The sequence below is a fragment of the Hemicordylus capensis genome, chromosome 2, assembly GCF_027244095.1.
Source record: "Hemicordylus capensis ecotype Gifberg chromosome 2, rHemCap1.1.pri, whole genome shotgun sequence".
Classification (NCBI taxonomy): Eukaryota; Metazoa; Chordata; class Lepidosauria; order Squamata; family Cordylidae; genus Hemicordylus; species Hemicordylus capensis.
This window is the reverse complement of record NC_069658.1, coordinates 90,846,314-90,869,689: the sequence shown is the minus strand read 5'-3', so window position 1 is coordinate 90,869,689 and position 23,376 is coordinate 90,846,314. Positions and strand designations below refer to the sequence as shown.

Below are 23,376 nucleotides of genomic sequence, written 5' to 3'. Positions count from 1 at the left end.
CAATCCTGGAGAAGCTGCTGCCTGCCAGTCTGTGTAGACAATACTGAGCTAGACGAACCAATGGTCTGACTCAGTAGAAAGCAGCATCCTATGTTCCTAAAAGACCGGTTCCAGATTCTTCAAAAGAAGATGAAAGTCATGAATTGGTGCATGAGATGATGAGAAGGAGTGTTGGAGATCCAGCTCCTGATGGCATTGACACGTAGCACTAGCATTGGAGTAGAGATAGCCAGTAAGGCCATTATCGCTCTGACCATGCTTTCTCCGCAATGATTCCCCTTTATTAGACTGGTAGGCTCAGGTTCCATTCTCTCACCTGAGATACTTCCCTTTTCTCATTTTCCCTCTTCCTGCATGTAGCTAGCAGTGAGGCATGTAGGTCTCAATCCATCTCCCTGATGGATTTCCCAAATGAACTACTTTATTTGGAACTTTAACTCCATGCCCCAGACAATATTAATTAGCAGTGTTCCCTTACCTGTGCTGTGCACTTCCGCTGTAGCTGGGGCAGATAAAGAAATCTCCCTTCCTGAGCTCTCTAACAATATGGGTGTTCAGTTTTGTCAGGGGGGAGTTCAGTAAAATGGGGGAAGCTCCTCAAATGCTTAGGGGGGGATCTGCAGCTTGCTATTTTCAAACAGCATACTGGAGCTCTCCACAGCAGCACATGTACTTAGATGTGCTTAATCATGGCAGTCTGAGGTGCTTATTCAGAAGTCATTAGTATGTGACTCTTTGCTAGAGGAAACTACATGCCAGCAAAGGACAGCATAAGAACATTGTGGGAGGGGAAGAAACAACAAAATATGCTTTGTTTCTCCATTTCCCAGAAAGGAACTTATTGTCCCACATACACCCAGCCAGAGACAACATGTTGAAGCTCTTCTCATGATCAATGAGAAGAGCTTCTGGAGGGTCTGCAGGGAGAGTGGGTTAGCTTACTCCCTGCAGACGATCACTGAGCCATTCCTGGGTGGTCGATTGGCTGCCCACATGATTACCGCTCCATCACGGAGCTGCCTGGGGCGGAGGGGATTGGGGGCCACCCGGCCCCCGGAAGTCACAGGATGCCCTGCACAAGTGAGCAGGGAATCCTGGGGGAGACTCCTGGGACTGGGAGGTTTGTTTGAGCCTCCCAATGGGGGTCTCTTCATGTGTCACCGCAGCGTGGAGCCGCGCCACGGTGGTGGCACACGATCAGAAAACCCGGGTTAGCAAAGCACGTGCTTCGAAGCACTGGGTTAAGGGGAGGGCTACCTCCTACGAGCCCGGTGGTTCTCACGATGGGGGAAAACCGAGCCCAGTTTTCCCCCATCATGAGAATAGCCTGATTAAATATTTCCCTGTTGTCTACTCTCACCAGCCCAGCTCATTGCGAAGTCAATTATAAAGATTATTTTAACAGTTGAGTTAAAGAGCAGTTCTGTGACTGTGCCCCACAGTCAAAAGAAGTATTTGTGAAATGGAGGTTGTGTCTTTTAGGGAACTGGGATGGAGACAACTGCTCTGAGCTCCTTGGAGGAAGAGCGGGATATAAATGTCCATTTTAAAAATTAAATTAAATTAAATTAAATTAAATTAAAAAGACAAGTGTTGCCAAAACCAGAAAATTGGTGGTGGGTGGGGGGAGAGGCATATTCTGCTCTAAAAGCTGCAATTTGCTAGACATGCTGAGATGTAAAGAACACACCTGCTCTGTACTACTACTACTATTTATATACTGCTTGTCAACTAAAGTTCTCAAAGTGGTTTACACAGGATGATGATGATGGTGATTAATAATAATATTAATAATAATAATAATAATAATATGGTTCCTTGTACCCAAAGGGCTCTCATACTAAGAAGAATCATAAAGTAGACACCAGCAACAGCCGCTGGAGGGATGCTGTGCTGGGGCTGAATATGGACAGTTGCTCTCCCCCCTGCTAAATATAAAATCATTACCACTTTGAAAGTTGCCTCTTTGCCTAGTTTGCAGAGGACTAGCCTTTATTTTAGATAGGTTTGGGATCACAGAATAAGCAGGAAGTAGATTTTCACTCATTTGTACTTCGTCAAAAGAAGAAAATACTAATTTAACTTTTGGTTTCCTTTCTTAAGGTTCTTTAACATGGCAGAAAATAACCACCACTGGTATTGCACCTCAGACTCTCAATCATAGTTCAGCTGTAGTAGGAGGAAACATTTATGTCTATGGTGGTATGCAGTATGGGAAAGGTGTTGATGACCTGCACGTATTTAATACAGGTGAGCAGAACTGAATACTCAAAACAAAAAATCATTCAGTACATACATATATCATCCACATTTATTTGTGACTTGAATCCACAAAATGTGTGTGTGTGTGTGTGTGTGTAGATACAGAATACTAGAAATCAGTGTAGAGCTGGAAAACTATATATATATATCTAGTTTCCAGCAGGTTAAAGGTTATTACATAGCAACTAATTACTTGCATGCATAGCTTATAGCCACAGCATATATAATGATTAATAGAAGAATACTAGAAATAACCAAACAAAACAGAAAACTAGAAATCAGTGTAGAGCTGGAAAAAAGGGCGGAACTAGATGTGACACAGGACATTCATGATTAAGATCTCCCATTGTTTTTCTTGCACTAATGAATATCCTGGACTAATAGTTCAAAATGTAGGGAAAACAAATGAGGGTCTTCTTCCAATTAAATGTACATATAACCATCTATTGAGACGATGGGGCCCAATATGTCCTTGATATTTCTTCTCCAGTTTTACTGTGGTTCAAAATCTAGCTTCTGGGAGTCCTGCTGGACTAAAATGATTAGAACAGAAAAAGCTGCATTTTCCTTTCCAAAATCTAAAAAACAAGATTCCTGTTTTGCACAAACTCTGAGCAAAAGTTGCAATTCAAGCTGTTTCAATGTTCTTGTTTTCCTGAACTTACATCCTCCTTAAATGTAAAAATAAAGCAATCTTTTTTCCTAGTACAGAGGGTTTGGGGTTTTTTTGTTTGGTTTATTTTATTTTATTTATTAGGTCTCATCTTTGGATTGTTTAGGATGTTTGGAGAAATGAGGCCTAGACCTCTTGGATTTCTGTAAATAAGCCCCTGTATTGTATAGTGTATTAATATACCCAAACATTTTGTAAATAGTTCTTGTATTATGAAGGAATTGCAAATTGTATTATATTCCTAAAACTGCATTTCTGTATATGTGAACCTGCCTTGCAAAGAAAACTGGCAGGGTCCCAAGTTCAAACTTGTTTTTCCATAGTTTGAAAGATGATTTTGGAAGAGAAAGAGATTTTTTTTAAATGGAGGGAATTTTTGTTTGTTCTGATTGGCTGAGTTAAGGAACAGAGTCAAGTCAAGTCTGCTGGAGAGAGAGAGTGAGTCCTGGAAGTCTAGAGAGTCTGCTGCTGGAGCAAGTCAGAGTCCTGGAAGTCAAAGTCAAGAGAGTCTGCTGGAGCAAGTCAGAGCTGGAGGTTGCAGAAGAAGGAAGAGAGTCTGGAAGTCTGCTAGAGTGAACCCAGGAAAGCAGAGAGTGAGCAGCCAGCAAAAAGAAAGTCTAGCTGAAATCACTAGAAGAAAAGGAAGAGCCAGGCTGGATTGAGCCCCAGACCTGTACTGTGCTGTGTAATTAGAACAAGAGACTACCCAGCAAGCTGAAAATAAAGCACAGAGGACTCTGTGTAGGGGCCAGTATAGGGCCAGGTAGTGGTTGTGTTTTTCCAGTTTTTATTTTTCCCTGACCTGCTCTGTTAATAACTGTTTTGAATTTGTATTTTTGCTGCAAAAGTAATGTTTTAATTGAACAATTTTTCCCCCTAAAAGGAAACTTTCTTGTTATTAAAAAATTAGAAGCTTGTTGATTTGTCTCCGCCTGTCATGCCCTTACCTTCAGATAGTGAAGAGGAGAAGGAAGTTGGCAACCCTCCAACAGAGCAACTGGAAGAGAGTTCATCTGTTGGGCCACAGGAAGAAACTGAGGCAGGCCAAGTTGAGGCTGCAGCTCCCAGGGGGCTATCTGAAGCTGCACAGGAGAAGAGGGGTGCTGAAGACAAGCCCAGAGTTGAAGAGCATGCAAACAATAACATCCCAACAACAAAGATATGAGCATCGCTGGTGACAGCTGGACACACTCAGATGGAGCAAGCAGCTGCTTAACAAGCAAGATAAATACTGAATTGTTGGCAGCTGATTGGAGGAGGAACACAATTAGTCAAAGCACTATAAATCAAGGCCAGCAGACAGTGAACACTGCTGGAAGCAACAAGTTTTTTTGAGCCTGCTACAGCCTAGCCTCCGACTCAGAGACCAGGGAGGACTTCAAAGAGCTGTCTCCGACCTTGACAGTGACTTTGATTTGGACACCGGATGGACAGGCTCCTGACACCACCCCATGCCTATCAGCCTTTCCACAGGGTTTTTTGTTTTTGTAATTTTTGATAAAGGTGAAGAGCTGTTGTAGTGGACCCAGCCATACCAAAAGTCCACTCGGTGGCTGCAATAAAAAGGTTAGGAGGAATAAAAGGTTGTTCCTCCACACATAGTGGAAGCGGTGGGATCCGTCACCTGTGGTAGCACAGTTCCTCCACATATGGTGGCAGAGGTGGGATAGCTGCTCCTCCACATGTGATGGCATGGATGGAACCATCACCCGTGGTAGTGCAGTGGGGCACTAGCCACCCACCTACAAGGCAATCAAGAAGGCTTCCATGGTTGATGGTACTGAAAACGGCCCAAAAAAACCCCAAATAAACCCAGAGGAATCCGCAGGGATTCACGGCCCTGTCCAACACCAAGTGCAGGTTAGTCACTACACAGATTGACCATGCAGGCTCTGCACTCAAACCAAGTTTGAAAGCAGATTAAAAGAGATTTAGTGTCATGTTGTTTGGGTCTAAATTTATGATTCAGTGCTCAGATTCAAGTAGTTACATCCAGATCTAGCAACCTAAACAAGAAACTTGATTTTACAATGTTGTTTATTTGCTACATAGCTCATCACCTTGTTGGATCTCAAAATTATGCTATTCAATGATGTTTCCAGGTTTAAAATGGTTGATGTTAGATGTATACTGCAACTGTTTACACTGATAGCAACTAGATAAACTACTCTTCCTATGGGCAACCACACTTTTGTTTCACAAGTTATTTATGGCAGATAGAGCAGTTGAAAATGTATTTGCTTATTTTAATATGATTTACACGACTATGAACTGGGTAGGACAAGCATCCTGTCCAGATTCAGGAGCTGTGTGCACTCCTAATTTTTGATCATCTGTCAGCAAACACCTAGGTAGGAGGAGGTGGACCTGTGGGAGGTGGGCACAAGCTCTAATGGCATTTTCTTCGGCCTCAATAATATGCTAGGTAAAAGCGCTGGGTAGGACGGCGCTGTCAGCGCTTGTGGCGCACCTTCCACACAATCACTTCCTCCTCCTCCTATTTGGATTTTACCTCACAACCAAAAATCAGGAGTGTGATTTTTGAAACTGGGTAGCTGAATCTACACAGATTCAGATTTTTAAAATCTAAAGCTGCGTTGTATGCTTGTGTAGATTCTACCCAGTTCATGGTTGTGTGAACTACCTTAGTGTATCATATATTCTCTAATTACAAACCACATGGATGAACCTTATGTTGAATACAGCACACATATAAGTCTTCATATAATTCTAAATTACTCTTGCTATTGTGCCATTTTATACTTTCTTTCAGTGTCCTTAAGTTGGACTCCAGTCAAAACCTCTGGTTCAGACCCTGGTGCCAGGTTGGTTATTTATTATTGTTTTTTTATGTTAGTCATAAGTTAACGGAGATTAATCAAAATAAAATAACATGAACAAAAGATGATTCAGTAATATGCTCCTCTTTCCCAGGCCTTTTAAAAAAGAACATTCAGAGCTGCACATTAATATGCGAGTGTAATTCATGTACATTGCATGCACTGCTACAATGCACATCTGTGCATTTTCCTTATTTGTGCACACATACATTGTTGCCTAGAGTCACATTCCATGACATTTAGAAGTCTACAAAAGGCGGGAGAAAATTATCAGAACTGGGAATGTGACAGCACTGTTGAAGAAGAGTGTTATATTCACTGCTGAAGACTGTGGGAAGCAGTGGGGTCTGTGGGAAATGTCCTTGACTGGGGGAGGAGAAATTGGTACACTTGATCAAGGTCTGGGTTCTAGAAGAGCCTGGATGACTCACTTTACTTTTCTCATCCATCACTTTTTATATCATCTAACATAGTACAACTTTTGCATGACTTGAATTTTTGATCTACACAACAGTGCAGAAAAAAATGGGGGGCGGGCGGTGTACAGTAGGAACAAAGTACATTTTGTGTGGGTGAGCTGTGTCCCACATGTTAGAATTCTGAAACAGAAATAAGAGGAGGAGCTGGAGGGACGACTACTTTTCTGAGGGGTGCTTAGCCACCTTTGCTACACAAATACTCTTTTACAACTGAACATTGGAGGGGGAACTGCACTTGTTATGTTTGGCTGAATATTAAACAAGAAGTTCTGGTAAGAAGAACTAATCTGCCTATTTTCCTTTAACTATCATCTCAATTTATGATTACCATCTTCACAAGCTAGCCCACTTATGCATCAAAAGTTCACGTGTCCTCCATCTTGAATTGGGGTGGATGACATAATTGCAAACTAAGCTGTTGAAATGTCCCTATGCTTCTCTAAAACCAGGGCAGGCATTGCAAAGTGGATGGAGTGGGGATGAGGGGAGAGAGAGTGAGGTCTGGATGATTGCATAAGGTTGCTTTCCTTAAGGAAAGCAAGCTTAAAAAAAAAAAAAAAAGGCCTGCCCTTTCTTAATTGCCATTGGTGCTTCTAATGAAGGAAGTTATGTGTTTTAAGTCTAAGACCTAGCAGTTAGGACCAAACTAGACATGAGGGGGCCATTGTTCATATGTCCAACCCATTCACATATAAAGTGGAGGATGAATGGACTTACCTCAAAAGAAGCACATGGTGGTAGGGGCAATAAACCCTTTGGGCTCTATGGCTTATTTCCCTAGATTCAGTTGCTCCAGTCACTTTATGTTCCAGCTCTCATACTAGAATTGAGCTGGGAATGGAGAAAAGTGGTAAAATCAACAGACTGAGGGGGGAGGTGAGACACATGAGGAGAGAAGATTAACTGTCCCTTTCTAGCAGAGAAGTGGGGTGGACATTTTTCTGGAAAATTTTCTAATAATTTTTCTTTCATAACATTTCTCCCCTGAGAATTCATTGGTCAACATCCAGATTAGCATTGTGCACATGAGGCACTTCAAGTTCCAGCCTACCTGCACTTTGCTTGAGTTGGGGAAGGGGTGATTTTCATCAGTCTCCCCGTCCCTCTGAAACCTACCATGTATCACCAAAATTTGTGCCTGAGATGACCTACTCCAAGCCCCAGCTGAGCCCTTTTATGTTTCTTGGCCCTGCCTACCTTTAACCAGCTCCACCCAGGACATAGCTATAGTTGAACAGGGGGACAAATGTCCCTGGACCCTTGAGGTTGGGGGGACCAGATGAGTGACAACTTGCTCTTCTCTTTCTCCCACATCTCCAGAGAAGAAGGCAAGGAGGTGGGGGTGGAGGTGGAGGTGACCATCTTCACTTTTTGTCCCAAGGCCCACTCCAACCTTGCTACAGCCCTGGCTCCACCCATCAGTTGCCGTGTTTGGATCCTTAAAGAGGTAGCCATTGGGTGTGAAGTCAAGCTCTCTGCCATCTCTCAGTCACCTCTTGCCTGATATGTCCTCTGCATTAAGGAGTAAGCACTGAAGGGTGAGAGGTTCCTGATATGTCTAAGTCTCACCAGTTGGGTAAGTCTAGCTAAGAGGAAATTGGTTGTGGTGATTTACCTGGTCCTTCCTCCTTAGGATCTGAATCCTGGCTGTCAGTTGAGGCTAGAGCTATGACAATAGTGAGGGGTTTTTTGTTTGTTTGTTTTTTTAAATTGGACATGGCTACTGGTGTCTTCTTTCTTTGGAGTCCTTATCTATGTAAATATCTCAGCCAGGTTCCTTGAGATTTGCATTACTATTTCTTTTAGAATCTACACCAGGGCCAAAGAACTGGTAGTGGAGATTATTATGCGGTGGACATGTGGGGTGAACAGAGGTGGCTCCCCCATGAGGCAAGGTGAGGCAACAGCTTCAGTTAGTGAGTGTGCCACAGGGCGGCAAGTGGGAGCACTTTGCCCCACTCCCCTGCGGGTATCACCAACACCTCACCTGCCTGTTGCCACCAGCCCAGCCTCCTCACCACCCTCCATTGTTTTCCAGCTCACCGACCCCATGACCAGAGCCAGCGCTGACATTGCCTCACCTTCCTCACTGGGCCCACCCTCACTTCAATCAGTCCATGTTCCCCCTGTTCCCCCTGCACTGGCCTCAGTTTCGGTGTGCTCTGCACTCATTGCTTTTTAGAGCTCCAGCTTATCCCGCCAGCTGGCCTTGCTTCATTGTTGCAGGTCACTCCATGGAACTCTTCAGCAGCTTTGGAGTGACCGATGATAATAAAGCGAGGCCAGCCTGCAGAGTGAGCTGAAGCTGTAAATAGCAATGAGGGCTGAGTGTGCCAAAGCTAAGGCCAGCTGAGGCCTGCACACAGGGAAGTGGGTCCTGATGAAGAGGGTGGGGCAACGTCAGCACCAGCTCAGGGTGGGGTTGGCAACGGAGGTTTGGTTACACATTGCCTTTGCCCCTAGCAGTCAAAAGCAACAAGCCAGCCCAGCAGATGAAGCCGTGGTTGTAGTTCTTGCATAAAGGCAGGGGTGGAGTAACCTTTTTGCCGCCTTTAGGCAAAAAGTCTTTTGCTGCCCTTATTTAAAAAAAAAAAAAAAAAGCCACTGTGAAGAGGCAGCAGTACTTCGAGGACGGGGGTGGGGAAGGATTTATTTCAATTTTTGTTAAAGCCACAGCAGCAGCAGTAGCTGCTGCGAGGAGCAGGGGCAACTGGGCAAGGGGAAAGTTTCCCCTTTTGCCCCCTAGAAGATCACCGCTGCCAGCAGCAATATCGGGTGCCGTGGTGGCGGCTAACTGGGGGGGGGCAAGGAGGGGCAAGTGCTCCCCCTTTTAATCCCTAAAAGCCCACCGCTGACTATGGCAAACTCAACTCCTTCCTCCTCCGCACCTCCTCCCAAGTGAATGAACTCGGGCTGAGGCTGGAAATGGGTTGCAGTCTATAGCCGCTCCCCAGATTTTGTTGCCATAAACAGATGCCTCCTCTGCCTCTGCACTAATCCGCCACTGCATAAAGGCCCAAAATCTCTTAAGGGAGAACAAAGCTAAAGAGAGCTGCACAATCAACCTTACATGGCAGTAGCAACTGCTCTTGGCCCAACCTCTCTCTTGAGCATATTCAGCACTGCCCTGTATTAAACAAAGAGCATGCTGGGCCAGCTATGTGTGATGTTTTCAGCCTAAATGATTAGTAGCTCTTTAAGGCAGAAGAGAGACAGAAAGAACTATGTATAGAGGTACCACAGCATAGCATAGTTTGTTAGGTAAAGTGTGATGTCAAGTCGATGTTGACTCCTGGCGACCGCAGAGCCCTGTGCTTGTCTTTCATAGTTTGCTACTTGGATGCTAATCCAGGAACAATTGCTACTTACTTTACATAAATACAAAATGATATGGATTCTTACTCTTCCTCAAAGTGCAAACTGCATGACCCAGAATGTTGGGGGCAATATGCTAAAGCATTGTAAACCGCTTAGAGAGCTCCGGCTATAGAGCGGTATATAAATGTAAGTGCTATTGCTATTGCTATTTCACTTGATCCATTACCTTCACCAGTGTTGCCATCATGGTGCTGATAACGGTCCATGAAAACTCTGAAATTATTCTGTGTTCTCTGTATGGAAAGAAGCACTTTTCTTATTAATACTCTAGAGTATGCATGGAAATCTGAACATGACAAATAGCAGCCCACAGAAAATCATTAGGGAACATTTTGCCGACCAAAATGCAAACATGACAAATTAGTAGCTATTTTTCCTCATCCTCCAAGAATTCTGATATACAAGCCAGATGGGCAAAGGGAACTTGCAAGAGTGCAGTATTTCCAAGAGCTGCCACCACTGTAATACAGTAGAAGGGTGAGAATCTTCATTTCCCCAACCATCTTTATGTACATGATTTTTGTAAGGAAGCATTTAAAAATATTCTATAAATAACCCATTAGACATAATGCTCTACCTAAAGATTAATTTTGGCTGCATTTGCTTATAATCAAATATGCAGTTTTAAGATCCCCTCTATAGCTTGGCAAGCCTGAAATTGGCTGGCTGGATTTTGTTGGATCTTGTAGGTGCCAACATTTCTCCAAAACTAAGAAATAAATGGCACTTGATTTATCTTTATGTTAAAGATAACATGCACAAGAGTTTAAAATTACTGTAGTAGTCAGGTATTTCATCAATCACTGGCAAAGTCTGAGCCACATAACAATCAGACTCCTGCATTCAGTCTATGTATACAAATGCAGATTTTAGGGATATAGGTAATATGAATCATGCTAAATATTAATGTTTGCTATCAGAATGCTTAATAGGAGAAATATTTGGATTCTGTTTATACAATGCAATTAAATTAGCTTTGATGAAATGTTGTCTTGGCATAAGCCTGCACTAAAGCATTATTATACCTTTCTTTTACCAAGAATGATTTTGTCTTTTTCTGTGACTAAAACTACTGTGATAAACAGAATAAGTATCTACTAAAGAATTAACAAATGGAACTTCCAGAATAAAAATTATGTCTATTTATTTATTTATTTATTTGATTTATATACCGCCCTTCCGAAATGGCTCAGGGCGGTTTACAATTAAAACAGAAAACATTAAAAACAATTAAAACAGAGATACAAATATAAATACCAATTTAAAACAACTTAAAAAAGAATTAAACTATCAAAACAATTAAAACCCTGAAAACCAGGTATTAAAACAATTAAAACTGATTAAAAACCCTGAAAGGCCAGGCCAAACAGATTGGTTTTAAGGGCTCTCTTGAAGGACAGCAAAGAATCAAGATTATGAATTTCCGCTGGGAGTGCATTCCACAGTCCAGGAGCAGCTACAGAGAAGGCCCGCCTCTGAGTCGTCACCAAACGAACCGGTGACAACTGGAGACGGACCTCCCCAGATGACCTTAACGTGCAGTGGGGATCATGTAAAAGAAGGCGCTCTCTAAGATATCTTGGACCCAAGCCATTCAGGGCTTTAAAGGTAATAACCAGCACTTTGTATTTTGCCCGGAAACATATTGGCAGCCAGTGTAACTGTTTTAAAACAGGCATCATATGGTCTCTCCGGGTTGCCCCAGAGACCAACCTGGCTGCCGCATTCTGAACTAACTGAAGTTTCCAGACTACGTACAAAGGCAGCCCCACGTAGAGCGCATTGCAATAGTCAAGCCGGGAGGTTACCAGCTGATGCACCACTGTCCACTGTTTGAGATCCAACAAGGTGATGAGCTATGTAGCAAATAAACAACAATGTGAAATCAAGTTTCTTGTTTAGGTTGCTAGATCTGGATGTAACTACTTGAATCTGAGCACTGAATCATAAATTTAGACCCAAACAACATGACACTAAATCTCTTTTAATCTGCTTTCAAACTTGGTTTGAGTGCAGAGCCTGCATGATCATCCTCTTCGAGGAATGGGCACAGCTGTTGAATCAGCCGGAGCTGATAGAAAGCACTCCTGGCCATGGCCTCCACCTGAGACACCAGGGTGAGGCCTGGGTCCAAGAGTACTCCCAAGCTACGCACCTGCTCCTTCTGGGGGAGTGTAACCCCATCCAGCACAGGAAGATCTAACTCACCCCTCAGATTCTGAGCCCCCACAATGAGCACCTCCGTCTTGCTTGGATTCTGCTTCAATTTGTTCTCCCTCATCCAGCCCATTACTGCCTGTAGGCAGGCATTTAGAGAATGAGTGCCATTTCCTGGGGATGAAAAGGAGAAGTAGATTTGGGTGTCATCAGCATACTGATAACACCCAGCACCAAACCTCCTGATGACCTCACCCAGCGGTTTCATATCGATATTAAAAAGCATTGGTGACAGAATGGAGCCCTGAGGGACTCCATATAACAGCTCCCGTTTTGAGGAGCAACTGTCACCAAGCTCCACCATCTGGAATCTGCCCGAGAGATAGGAACGGAACCACTGCAAAGCAGTGCCCCCTATCCCCAACTCCCCCAGGCGATCCAGAAGGATAGCATGGTCAATGGTATTGAACGCCGCCGAGAGATCCAGAAGAACCAGCAGAGTCACACATTGTTCCAGTTGTATAACAAAATTCATTAATTAGAAATACATGAACAAAATATTGAGTGTGCATGCGTGCACACGCACCACACACACGTGTGTGTGTGTGTGTGTGTGTGTGTGTGTGTGTGTGTGTGTATGCCATTGACTGTGGGATGCACAAGACTGCCTTATGCTTATACAAGATCAGAGCTCATAGATCAGGCCTGAAAAGTTCTTTCTTAGATTCATCCTTGAATATATGGACATATTCAAATTAGGGATGTATTATTTATTTATTCATTCATTCATGCATGCATGCATGCATTCATTCAATTTTTATACCGCCCTTCCGAGCTGGCTCAGGGCGGTTTACAATTAAAAACTGTATGAGCTAGCTTGATGGAACTGACCCCCAAGAGTGGCGTGCTGGTCCAAGTTAAAACTGGACTGGCCTCTGGCTCTAAGAACCAGTTTGCAGACTGGCTTGGGTATACTTGTAAATGGGAATCCTTAGTGTTTTCCTTTACAAGTATTATTATTATTATTATTATTAAAACTTTTATACCGCCCTTCCAAAAGGCTCAGGGCGGTTTACATTAAAACACCTTAAAATCAGTTAATAATAAAAATAAAAATTATAAAACATAACAATGATTAACAATTAAAAACATCATAAAACTACAATTAAACAATCAAACAATTTAAAAACAAAATTTTTAAAAAGCTGAGAAAGCCTGGCTGAAGAGATGTGTTTTCAGGTGTTTTTTGAAAATTGCAAGAGATGGGGAGGATCGTATCTCAGCAGGGAGTGCATTCCACAATCTCGGGGCAGCAGCCGAAAAGGCCCGTCTCTGTGTAGCCACCAAACGAGTTGGTGGCAACTGGAGACGGACCTCCTCAAGTGACCTCAGTGGCCGGTGGGGCTCATAGCGAAGAAGACGCTCTCTTAGATACCCGGGGCCTAAGCCGTTTAGGGCTTTATAAGTAATAACTAGCACTTTGTATTTTGCCCGGAAATCTACTGGCAGCCAGTGTAACTCCATCAACAAAGGAGTAATGTGGTCTCTCCGAGATGACCCAGAGACCAACCTGGCTGCCGCACTCTGGACCAACTGAAGTTTCCGGACTACGTACAAAGGAAGCCCCACGTAGAGCGCATTACAGAAGTCCAGTCTGGAGGTTACCAACAAATGTACCACTGTTTTGAGGTCACTGATCTCGAGAAACGGGCGCAGCTGGCGTATCAGCCGAAGCTGATAGAAGGCACTCCTGGCCACCGCCTCAGCCTGAGAAACCAAGGAGAGACGTTGATCCAGAAGTACTCCCAGACTGCGAACCTGTTCCTTTTGGGGAAGTGTGACCCCGTCTAGAACAGGCAGATCAAAATCGTCTCTAGAGTTCTGACCCCGCACAATAAGTACCTCCGTCTTATCTGGATTCAGCTTCAGTTTATTCTCCCTCATCCAGCCCATTACTGCTTCCAGGCAGGCATTTAGGGAGGATATGCCAACTCCTGAAGAAGTTGACATGGAGAAGTAGATCTGGGTGTCATCAGCTGACTGGTAACACCCAGCTCCAAATCCCCTGATGATCTCTCCCAGCGGTTTCATGTAGATGTTAAAAAGCATTGGAGAAAGTATGGAGCCTTGAGGAACACCATACCTAAGCTCAGATTTTGAAGAGCAACAATCTCCAATCGACACCATCTGGAATCTGTCCGAGAGGTAGGAGCGGAACCACTGAAAAACAATGCCTCCCACCCCCAACCCCCTCAGACGTTCCAGAAGGATACTATGGTCGATAGTATCGAAAGCCGCCGAGAGATCCAAGAGGACCAACAGAGTCACACTTCCTCTGTCCATTGCCAATTGGAGATCATCCATCAGGCCGACCAAGGCAGTCTCCACCCCATAGCCCGCCCGAAAACCAGTTTGAAATGGGTCTACATAATCAGTTTCCTCCAAGACTGCCTGGAGCTGAGAGGCCACCACCCTCTCAATTACCTTGCCCAGCCATGAGAGATTGGAAACTGGCCTATAATTGCTCAACTCTGAGGGCTCTAACACAGGCTTCTTTAGAACAGGTCTAATAATTGCCTCCTTAAGACAAGGAGGCATCCTGCCCTCCCTCAGAGAAGCATTTATGATTTCTACCAGGCCGCCTACAACAGCCTCCCTGCTAGATAGAACAAGCCATGTTGGACAAGGGTCAAGAGGACAAGTGGTAGGCCTCACCGCTCCAAGCAGCTTGTCCACATCCTCAGGAGTCACAAACTGAAATTGATCCAGCCGGATCGTATAAGAGGGGTTGTCGGACACCTCCAGTTCAGACATCAGATTAATTGTGGAGTCTCCATCTAGGTCGGCCCGAATCCGAGAGATTTTGTCTGCGAAAAATTCATTAAACACACCACAGCGGGTAACTGATGCTTCCAAATTCTGGTTCAAGGGAGAGGGAGCAGATACTAGTCCCCTGACAACCCTGAACAACTCCGCTGGATGTGAACTCGCAGAGGCAATACGGGCAGAAAAGAACCGCTTCTTTGCCGCACGTATCGCCTGAGCATAGATCTTTAAATGTGCTCCATGTCGTAATCTGTCGGATTCGAGTCGAGTTTGTCTCCACTTGCGCTCCAGTCGCCTACCTTGCCGCTTCAGCCCCCGTAGATCTTCCGTATACCAAGGGGCCAATTTTGAAGCAGGTCGGAGGGGACGCTTAGGAGCAATCGTGTCTACTGCCCTGGTGAGCAAGTTGTTCCAGTTTTCAACCAGGGCATCAACAGGATCACCTGCAGAGCCAACATTAAATCCCTCCAAGGATCCTTGGAATCCTACCGGATCCAGTAACCTCTTCGGGCGGACCATTCTAATAGGCCCCTCGCCCCTGCGGAGGTGGGAAGTGGTTGTAAGTCCAACCTTAACCAGATGGTGGTCCGTCCATGACAACGGAGAGATAGAAGGAGTCCCCACCCACGGAGCACCACCCTGATCAGAATAAAAGACCAAATCAAGCGTGTGACCTGCAATATGCGTCGATCCAGAGACCGCTTGGGATAGGCCCATAGTCGTCATGGCCGCTATGAACTCCTGAGCTGCCCCGGACAAATTGGTCCCAAAATGAACATTGAAGTCCCCCAGCACCAAAAGTCTGGGAGACTCCAACACAAGTTCCGCGACCAAGTCCGTGAGCTCAGTAAGGGATTCCATTGGGCAGCGGGGCGATCGGTACACCAACAGAAGTCCCAATCTATCCCTGGTCCCCAAAGTACACACATTCGATACGGTCCGATACCCTAACAGGGACCCTGGTAAGGGAGATGTTATCCTTATAGACCACAGCCAGTCCACCTCCCCGCCCACGTCCCCTCACCTGCTCCTCTACAGAATATCCTGTAAAGGAGGCATCTCTAATTTTTAAGCTAAAGGTGCAGAGGTGAGGGTGAAGAAAAAAGTGGCCTCTGTGCCTTTACAGGAGGCAGTGGAGAAGCATTGGAGGTGACAGGGCGCAGTGGCAGGGGCTCCTCCATGCCCGCTGCTGGCCTCCTGAATGACAGTCTGGACCGGCAATGGCAAATCATGTGGTGATACAAATGGCTTCTGCGCATACACGGGGTCACAAAAATGGCCTCTGAGCATGTGCAGAGGCCCAAACCAGACCGCAGCCAACCTAGGCTGTCATTTGGGAGGCCACCGGATGAGCCGCCCGCCACCGCCCACCCCTCCAATACTTCTCTGCCACTTTCCGTGCCACCTCCTGTAAAGATATGGAGGCTGCTTTCTTCTCCAGCTTCACCTCCATGCCTTTAACTTAAAGATTAGGGGTGCCCCCTTTACTTGTAAAGGGGAATCCTCAAGGATTCCCCTTTACAAGTATACCTGAGCTCAGAGGCGTAACTAGGGAAAACGGCGCCCAGGGCAAGCATTGAAATGGCGCCCCCCCGCGCCCCCAACATACTACATTATACTTAGGTTTTTCCTCACAAGCGCCTGCCGCCGCCACCAAGCCAGGCCACTGACTGGCCGCCAGGCACCAGCAAAGCAATGGGGGGGGCGCGGGGGGCGCGGAAGGGACCGCTCATGGGGGAGGGGGCGCCAACGTGCTCCCTTGACTGCTGCAGTGCTGCTGCACTGAGCAGGAAACATTTGTATTAACAAAAAATTTAAAAAAAAAAATTTTGTCATGGCGGCGCCCCCCATGTGACCAAAAAAGATGGCGCCCGGGGCACATGCCCCCCCTGCCCCCCCTATAGTTACGCCTCTGCCTGAGCTAGTCCATGAACCGAACCCAGAAGGTCAAATGAACCCGGAACTCCAGGAATATTGACTGGAGCAGCTAGACATGGCAGAGTCATGGGAAGCAGTCGACCTGGGAGAACAACTACACACCAGGGAGGCACTACTGCTGGGGAGGGAGAAGTAAAAGGAGAACTGGGACATGACACACAGGGAATGAGACACAGGAGTCTAGAGCCGAGACATGAGAACATGGGGCATGGGGTACTTGGGAGGAAAGGCCACGACATGGTAGCAAACATGACTTGTCCCCTTAGCTAAGTAGAGTCTGCCCAGGTTGCATATGAATGGGAGACTGCTCAGACTAGAGGTGTGTGAGCACTGTAAGATATTCCCCTCAAGGGATGGAGCCACTCTGGGAAGAGCAGAAGGTTTCAAATTCCCTCCCTGGCTTCTCCAAGATAGGGCTGAGCAATCTTGGGGAAGCTGCTGCTAGTCTGTGAACTGAGCTAGATAGACCAATGATAGACAGTACTAAGCTAGATAGACCAAGGGTCTGACTCAGTATATGACAGCTTCCTATGTTCTTATGTCCCTATGACATATACCAAGTCAATTGCAAAAGGAGGCAGATTAGGAATCAAGGGCCTGCTGACAGTTCATTCTCAGGTTTCACAAAATGCTAACATTGGACATGAAAAAAAAGCTACCCAACTCTGCCTGTTTCTCAACACCTTAGGAAATACCTGATGTTGCTGCTGTTCACTTGAAAACCTGGAAAGTTAATTCTAAGGATCTTGACAGTAGAAAGCACAAGGCGGCAGCAAGCAGCAGAGAAGAGAGTACTTGGCCTCTGTAGACCTGCTGCCAGAGTAGATAACAAGAGTGAGTTGTTTATGACAGTTATTTCATAAAAAATCACCCCTGCCATTGTCATATAGATGTACCTCTCGCAGCTTCATGGAGGGTAGTGATCATTGCAGAAACACTTTTTCTAAGGCACTTACAGACAGAACGGCCAGGCAGCTAATTCAGTCTGCCTGACAGCCACAAGCAACACAGACATTGTGTTGATCCTTGCTAGTCCACACGGCAGACTGCAGGTCTCACAATTCGCATAAAGGGCACTGTTTAAAAGAGTGGCCTCACTAGATTGAAACTTGATCATGTTTCTTCCATGATGCACCTTTTCTCCCATTCTGATTTTGTCAGGCCGAGACCTGTCATGGGAGAGAGATCTCGCTCAGATATGAGTGGGTAAGAAGTGGAGAGTCAAAGGTAGGAGAAGCAGTTCAGGACCAACTGGGGTTGAGTACCCAGGGAAGCAATCATGTAGAGGCAAGACAAACTGAGGCTGGGCAGGATGAAGCAAGGCAAGGCTGGGTGAGGTAAGTTTACTTCACTGTGCTGTTGAGTTGCTCATACTGCCCACTGTCCAGTTGGCCTAAAGGCAAAGGTTTCATAGCGGCCAAAGGTCAGCTGACCACAGTCAGGCTTCAGAGTGGCTGGGGTCAGCTGACAGTGCTCAGCCTGGCATTGCACTGTAGATGGTGCCCTTCAAGTTTTAAACCAGCTGCTTGCTGACAGCCGAGGGCCAGGGTAGCATGGGAGGTAAAGCACTGGAGATCGGCTGCTCGAAGACCTGTTTTGAGACACACACACACACACGCGCCCTGGTGCCTTACAGTTTTAATGCTGTGGTTCAAAATCAACCATGAGGGAAGTGCTCTCAAGGCACAATGAAGGCACAAACCCAGAACATTCCCCACTGTTCTTATCTCCTTTTAAGGAAGATGATATCTTAGAAAAGATAGGTCCTCCCATCTGCTTCTGGAGGCAGCGTTTTCATATACTGTTCCTGGAAAGAGTTCTGCAAGCAGTGTTCTGAGCTTGTAGGGCTACTGCTTCTTCCCTTCATAACAGTTAGGTTGGGGCGGTAGACCCAATATGGCCAGCCAACAACACCAAAGGACTGCTTACTCCACACAGTCATCCAGTTAGTTTCACCAGGGGCTGAAAGGAGAGTTCTCATCTACTGGCTGCACAACCGTTAAGGCCACAGACTCCTTGAGGTTGGAGGAGAGGAGACTACAGAACAGGATCAGGGAGACAACATCAGACACTGCAGGGTCCATAGACACCAAAATATGCATGCAGAAATGCTATCTTGGATATATATTCAAAAGGTAGCCTGCTGCAGCACATTGTGCTGATGTCTTACAACAGGTTTTGGAACTGAAACAGAGCAGACAGGTCCTTCCTGAGATGATGGGAAGCACTGCTTCCTGATATCCCTGTTCCAGGATATCTTCCTGCTCCAAAAGAAGAAAAGAACATTGGACTCACTGCTGAGGTTCTTTATCCTTGGAAAGGGGTGACATTCTGGCCCCACCCATGTATATTCTGATGTGGTTCCAGTGGAAGAGTATTAGTCATAATGAATCGATCCCAGGGATTAACACCCTCCCCACTGCCTGTTTTTCTCCAAGCTTCTCCTTTCAGGTAGATTGCCTGTGGGAATAATTTGAGGTTAGTTCATTTATCTCAAGTACTTGATATATTTCCCCTGGTTACATCAAAGTTTCACAAGGTGCTTCAGTACTGAGGCATTCTAAGACAGAGAGCACAACTGTGAAAGGAAAATTTTAAATTAGTCCCTAGAAGAGGGAGCGAAGAGGTACCTGCCCAGGATCTCATTCTCCTACAAGAAAGAAAGAAAGAAAGAAAGAAAGAAAAACCTTGGACTTCATGGTGAGTCCAGTGCTTCTTTCCCAGCCTTTAGCATGTAACTGCTTGTTTTGTTTTCTTTTAGTCTCAGTGACATTCTGTTTTAATGAGCTGTAAAACACACACTTAAATTCAAATGGCATTGTATTTTTCAGGTCAGGCCAGGCCTTTGCAGCAATTGGAGAAATAATCTATATGTTTGGAGGGTGTTCGGGTGAAGATGAATATTGTTCTGATGTTTTTGCCCTGGACACAGGTGTCTTTCATTATTAGAGATCATTTTCCTTGTTATTTGAATCTAAATTAGCGAGATATTTTTACAAATAGATGAAGTGAATATAACAACCATAGACTTGTATGTCCCTCAGGACCATCATTCCAGTAAACTAAAGGAATTCACAGCTACTACTCAGATAGGGACCCAGTCCTCGGATCAGAAATTAGTTTTGAATTCCACTCTGTAAACTGGAAAACGATTTATAGAGTTATAAAGAAAAGCATGCAGGCAGCTTTCTACTTTAGTGCTCAGGAAGAAATAATGCTGCTCCCACTTTCCAGTGTTCTGGCCAATGAGTGCAAAGGCATTTAGGGGCCCTGGGCACATGTTTTTAATGTTGTGTTATATAATAAATTAGCATGAAATATATTTGACTGGGTGTTTGCTATTTGCATTGGCTTATTGGCCATCTCCCAGAAGAGCTATGATGGGCAAGGCTTCACATAACTTAACTCGACATTATGTGAAATGCTGTGAAATTTTGCATTGCATTCTAATCCCACTGGCCCTTGCCTCCAGGACACCAGCTTTTCTAATGTTTTGTTTTTAAAAAGTACCCTTCTTTTTTTATTATGACTTAGATGTTTCCTTTAGGTTCTTTCTTTGCCCACAGCAGCTGAGAAAAGCTGTTAACCTTCCTTCTAGTATGTTCCTTGTCCTTGCAGTCCATCATGTGTCCTGAGATGGACTAGACTCTGATTAATCCAGAGCATTCCAAAGTGCTAGTCTGCATTAAGGAACAGATTTATCACAAATATCATAGTACCATGTTTCTGTGAGATACTCTAAAAATATTATTTGCTAAATATTTCTCAGTGGGTGGTTTGCCAGGTTGCACCGAACCTGAAGTTTGGCGGAGCAGCAGGAGCCCCAGGAACATGTATGTGACCTACTTTATTTATTTGGTTTGTTTGTTTGTTTTTACATTTTTATCCTGTTCTTCCTTCAAGGAGCCCAGAGCGGTGTACTACATACCTAAGTTTCTCCTCACAACAACCCTGTGAAGTAGTTTAGGCGGAGAGAGAAGTGACTGGCCCAGAGTCACCCAGCAAGTATCATGGCTGAATGGGGATTTGAACACTGGTGTTCCCGGTCCTAGTCTTGCACTCTAACCACTACACCACGCTCAGAAAGGACATGCCCAGTTTGGGCATGTTGTATGAACCCACCAATGTGGGGATGTTCTGCCCTATTGTGTTACGGAACCTGACATCGGGCCCTCATTTCAAATCATTTCAACGTTATAGATGTTGGATTCCGTACCATAAGTAGGGCAGAATATGCCAAGACTGGTGGATTCATACAACATGCCCAATCTCAGAATATCCTTCCCAAGACTGGAAGTAGGGCAAGTGTGTATTCCCAGGACTCCAGCTGCTCTGCCTAACCTCAAGTTTGGTGCTATGTGTGAACCTGCCCAGTATGGCTGTACAAATCTGTTTCCTTTCTCATGTCAACACTGAAGGGGCCATTCCTTGCTTCTCTTATGCTCTTCCATGAGTCCATCCTCTTTGCTCAATTACTCCAAAGGCTGTGGGTGTGAAGTCAGGAAAACTTGGATTTACAATAAACAGTCCAATTTTGGGGCTGTGCCATGAGTTACCCCAGTTTTTAAGAAAATGAATAGGTATAAGGTGTCAGGGGCAGTGAAAACAAATACCTTTACAGGTAGTTAAAAATAATAAACAGTGCAAAGTACATGTCTCTTATTTCCCCATCTCCCCTCTTCCCAGTATTGTTAACGTGGCAAAAATGTGAAGTCAAGGGAGAAAAGCCTATTGGAAGATCACACCATACATTTACAGCACATCATGATAAGGTAAAAATTGCACATTTAATTTTTCTCTTTTGAATGATGTTGCCTTCAATTCCACTGTTTTTGATAAAAGTGTGTGTGTGTGTGTGTGTGTGTGTGTGTGTGTGTGTGTGTGTGTGAAGGGGGCGGGAACCAGTGAATAAGAAAGAACTGCTGTTGATGTATTCATATATAGGGGCTATTCTGACGATCACAAAAATCGGGCTAGGAAAGCCTAGCCCGATTTTTTAGGGTCGTCAGAACCACCGGGCTCGCAGCCGAGCCTGGTGGTTCTGGAGCGGCTAACCTGCTCCTGTAGCCCGCCCCTTAGCCCGGGTTTGCGGAGCGAGCGCTCTGCAAACCTGGACTATCTGCTCATGAGTAGCTCCCCGGCTGGGAGGCTTAAAAGCAGCCTCCTGGCTCGGGGGTCTCCCCAGTATGCCCTGCGCGCTCGTGCAGGGCATACTGGGGCTTCCGGGGGCTGTGCGGCCCCTGAGCTCCCCAGCCCCCGCCGGCTCCGTCTCGGAGCCGTCAATCGTGTGGGCGGCCGATCCGGCCACCCAGGGCTCCCTCCGCACTCATGAGCAGGGAGAGTGGGCTTAGCCCGCTCTTCCCGCTCACTTCCCCAAACCAGGACCAGGTCTCACGGATCGTGAGACCCGGCTCATAAAGTGATTGTAGTCTCTGAGGTCATTCATACAATCGAAAACTGTGTTCTACCTGCATTTGGGAATTGTGTGTACTCCCAATTTTTGATTGTGTGGAAGCAAGGTTAGAGGAAAACCTGGATAGAAATGATTGTGTGGAAGCAAGGTAGGAGAAAAAGCTACCCAGGTTTTCCTCTAACCTTGCTTCCACACAATCACTTCTACCCAGGTTTTCCTCTAACCTTGCTTCCACACAATCAAAAATTGGGAGTACACAAAGTTCCCAAACCTGGGTAGAACACAGTTTCCAATTGTGTGAATGACCTCACTATGTATCTTTTTAAAAAATCCTATGCCATAGCAATGTGTATGTGTGGAGGTGTCTGCCTGTGTGGGGAGGGTATGATATATTTGCATAGCATAGGAGCAAGAGAAAGAGTATGCCAAGAATGTTTTGTTTTTCACCATGTCCTTGCTGTTCTTCTGCAGCCAAAAAAAAAGGTGGGGAAGGAGCAGGTGTGGGGGGAGCGGGGCAGGAGCCCATCTTCCATTCTTATCCCAGGGTCCACTCCAATCTTGCTTCACTGCTAACCACTGGTCATTTGCACCAGCTTGTAACCTCAGCCAGAGGTTTGAAGGAAACAATAGACCCATCAAGATAGGCAGGTGGAATAGTAAAGGTGGACTAGTAAAGGAGGAGAACTGGTCTTGTGGTAGGACCACCCTGGCTTACATATGAATGGGAGACTACAGGCCCTTTCTCAAGATCAGTGAGAAGGGCTTGTGGGTGCACGGGGAGGAAAGCTGCTGAAGCTCACCTCCCCCATAGATGATCATTGGGTTCGTGCTGGGCGTGCAGATCACTTGTGAGCTAGAGAAATCCCATAATGCGCCATTTGAGTGCATGGTAGGGATCCCCACAGCCATAGGCGGGTGCCCAACGCTGCTGCAGAGTTGGCTAAAAACAGCCGGCGCTGCACATGATTGAGAAAATGGGGTTAAGGGAACACTTGCTCCTTTAACCACATTTAAGAGGCTGGCTCCGCAGGTGGGTTTGCCACTGAAGTGCCGATGGGACTGGACACGATCCCAGTGATTCTCATGTGCAGCCAAGCCTGGGCTGCATGTGAGAACAGCCTCTACATGTGTGAGTACTGTAAGATATTCCCCTGAGGGGATGGGGCCATCCTGGGAGGAGCACCTGCATGCTTGCATGCAGAAGGTTCCAAGTTCCCTCCCTGGCATCTCCAAGATCGGACTGAGAGATACCTGCCTGCAACCTTGGAGAAGCCACTCCCAGTCTGATGGACCAATAGTCTGATTCAGCAGAAGGCAGCTCCTAAAGAAATTTGATGGGTGACCTCTGGAGCATAGCTAGGGGAGAGGGGGCCCATGTTCACCTCTCTCTCCAGCGGCCCCTCGGTGTGA

The 23,376-nt window shown here is 45.6% G+C and overlaps 1 protein-coding gene across 8 annotated transcripts in view; it reads left to right on the top strand.

The window, feature by feature from the left end:
• LOC128348215 (kelch domain-containing protein 3-like) overlaps positions 1-23,376 on the top strand; it is a 104,713-nt gene that overhangs the window by 34,021 nt on the left and 47,316 nt on the right. For 7 of the 8 annotated variants that reach the window (XM_053303951.1, XM_053303950.1, XM_053303955.1 and 4 more), the window contains 4 exons: positions 2,104-2,250; positions 5,709-5,760; positions 19,385-19,485; positions 21,240-21,325. In XM_053303951.1, the coding sequence (XP_053159926.1) occupies positions 2,104-2,250; positions 5,709-5,760; positions 19,385-19,485; positions 21,240-21,325 (386 nt within the window). The remainder of the gene's footprint in view (positions 1-2,103; positions 2,251-5,708; positions 5,761-19,384; positions 19,486-21,239; positions 21,326-23,376) is intronic. The other variant, XM_053303954.1, reaches the window with a different exon arrangement.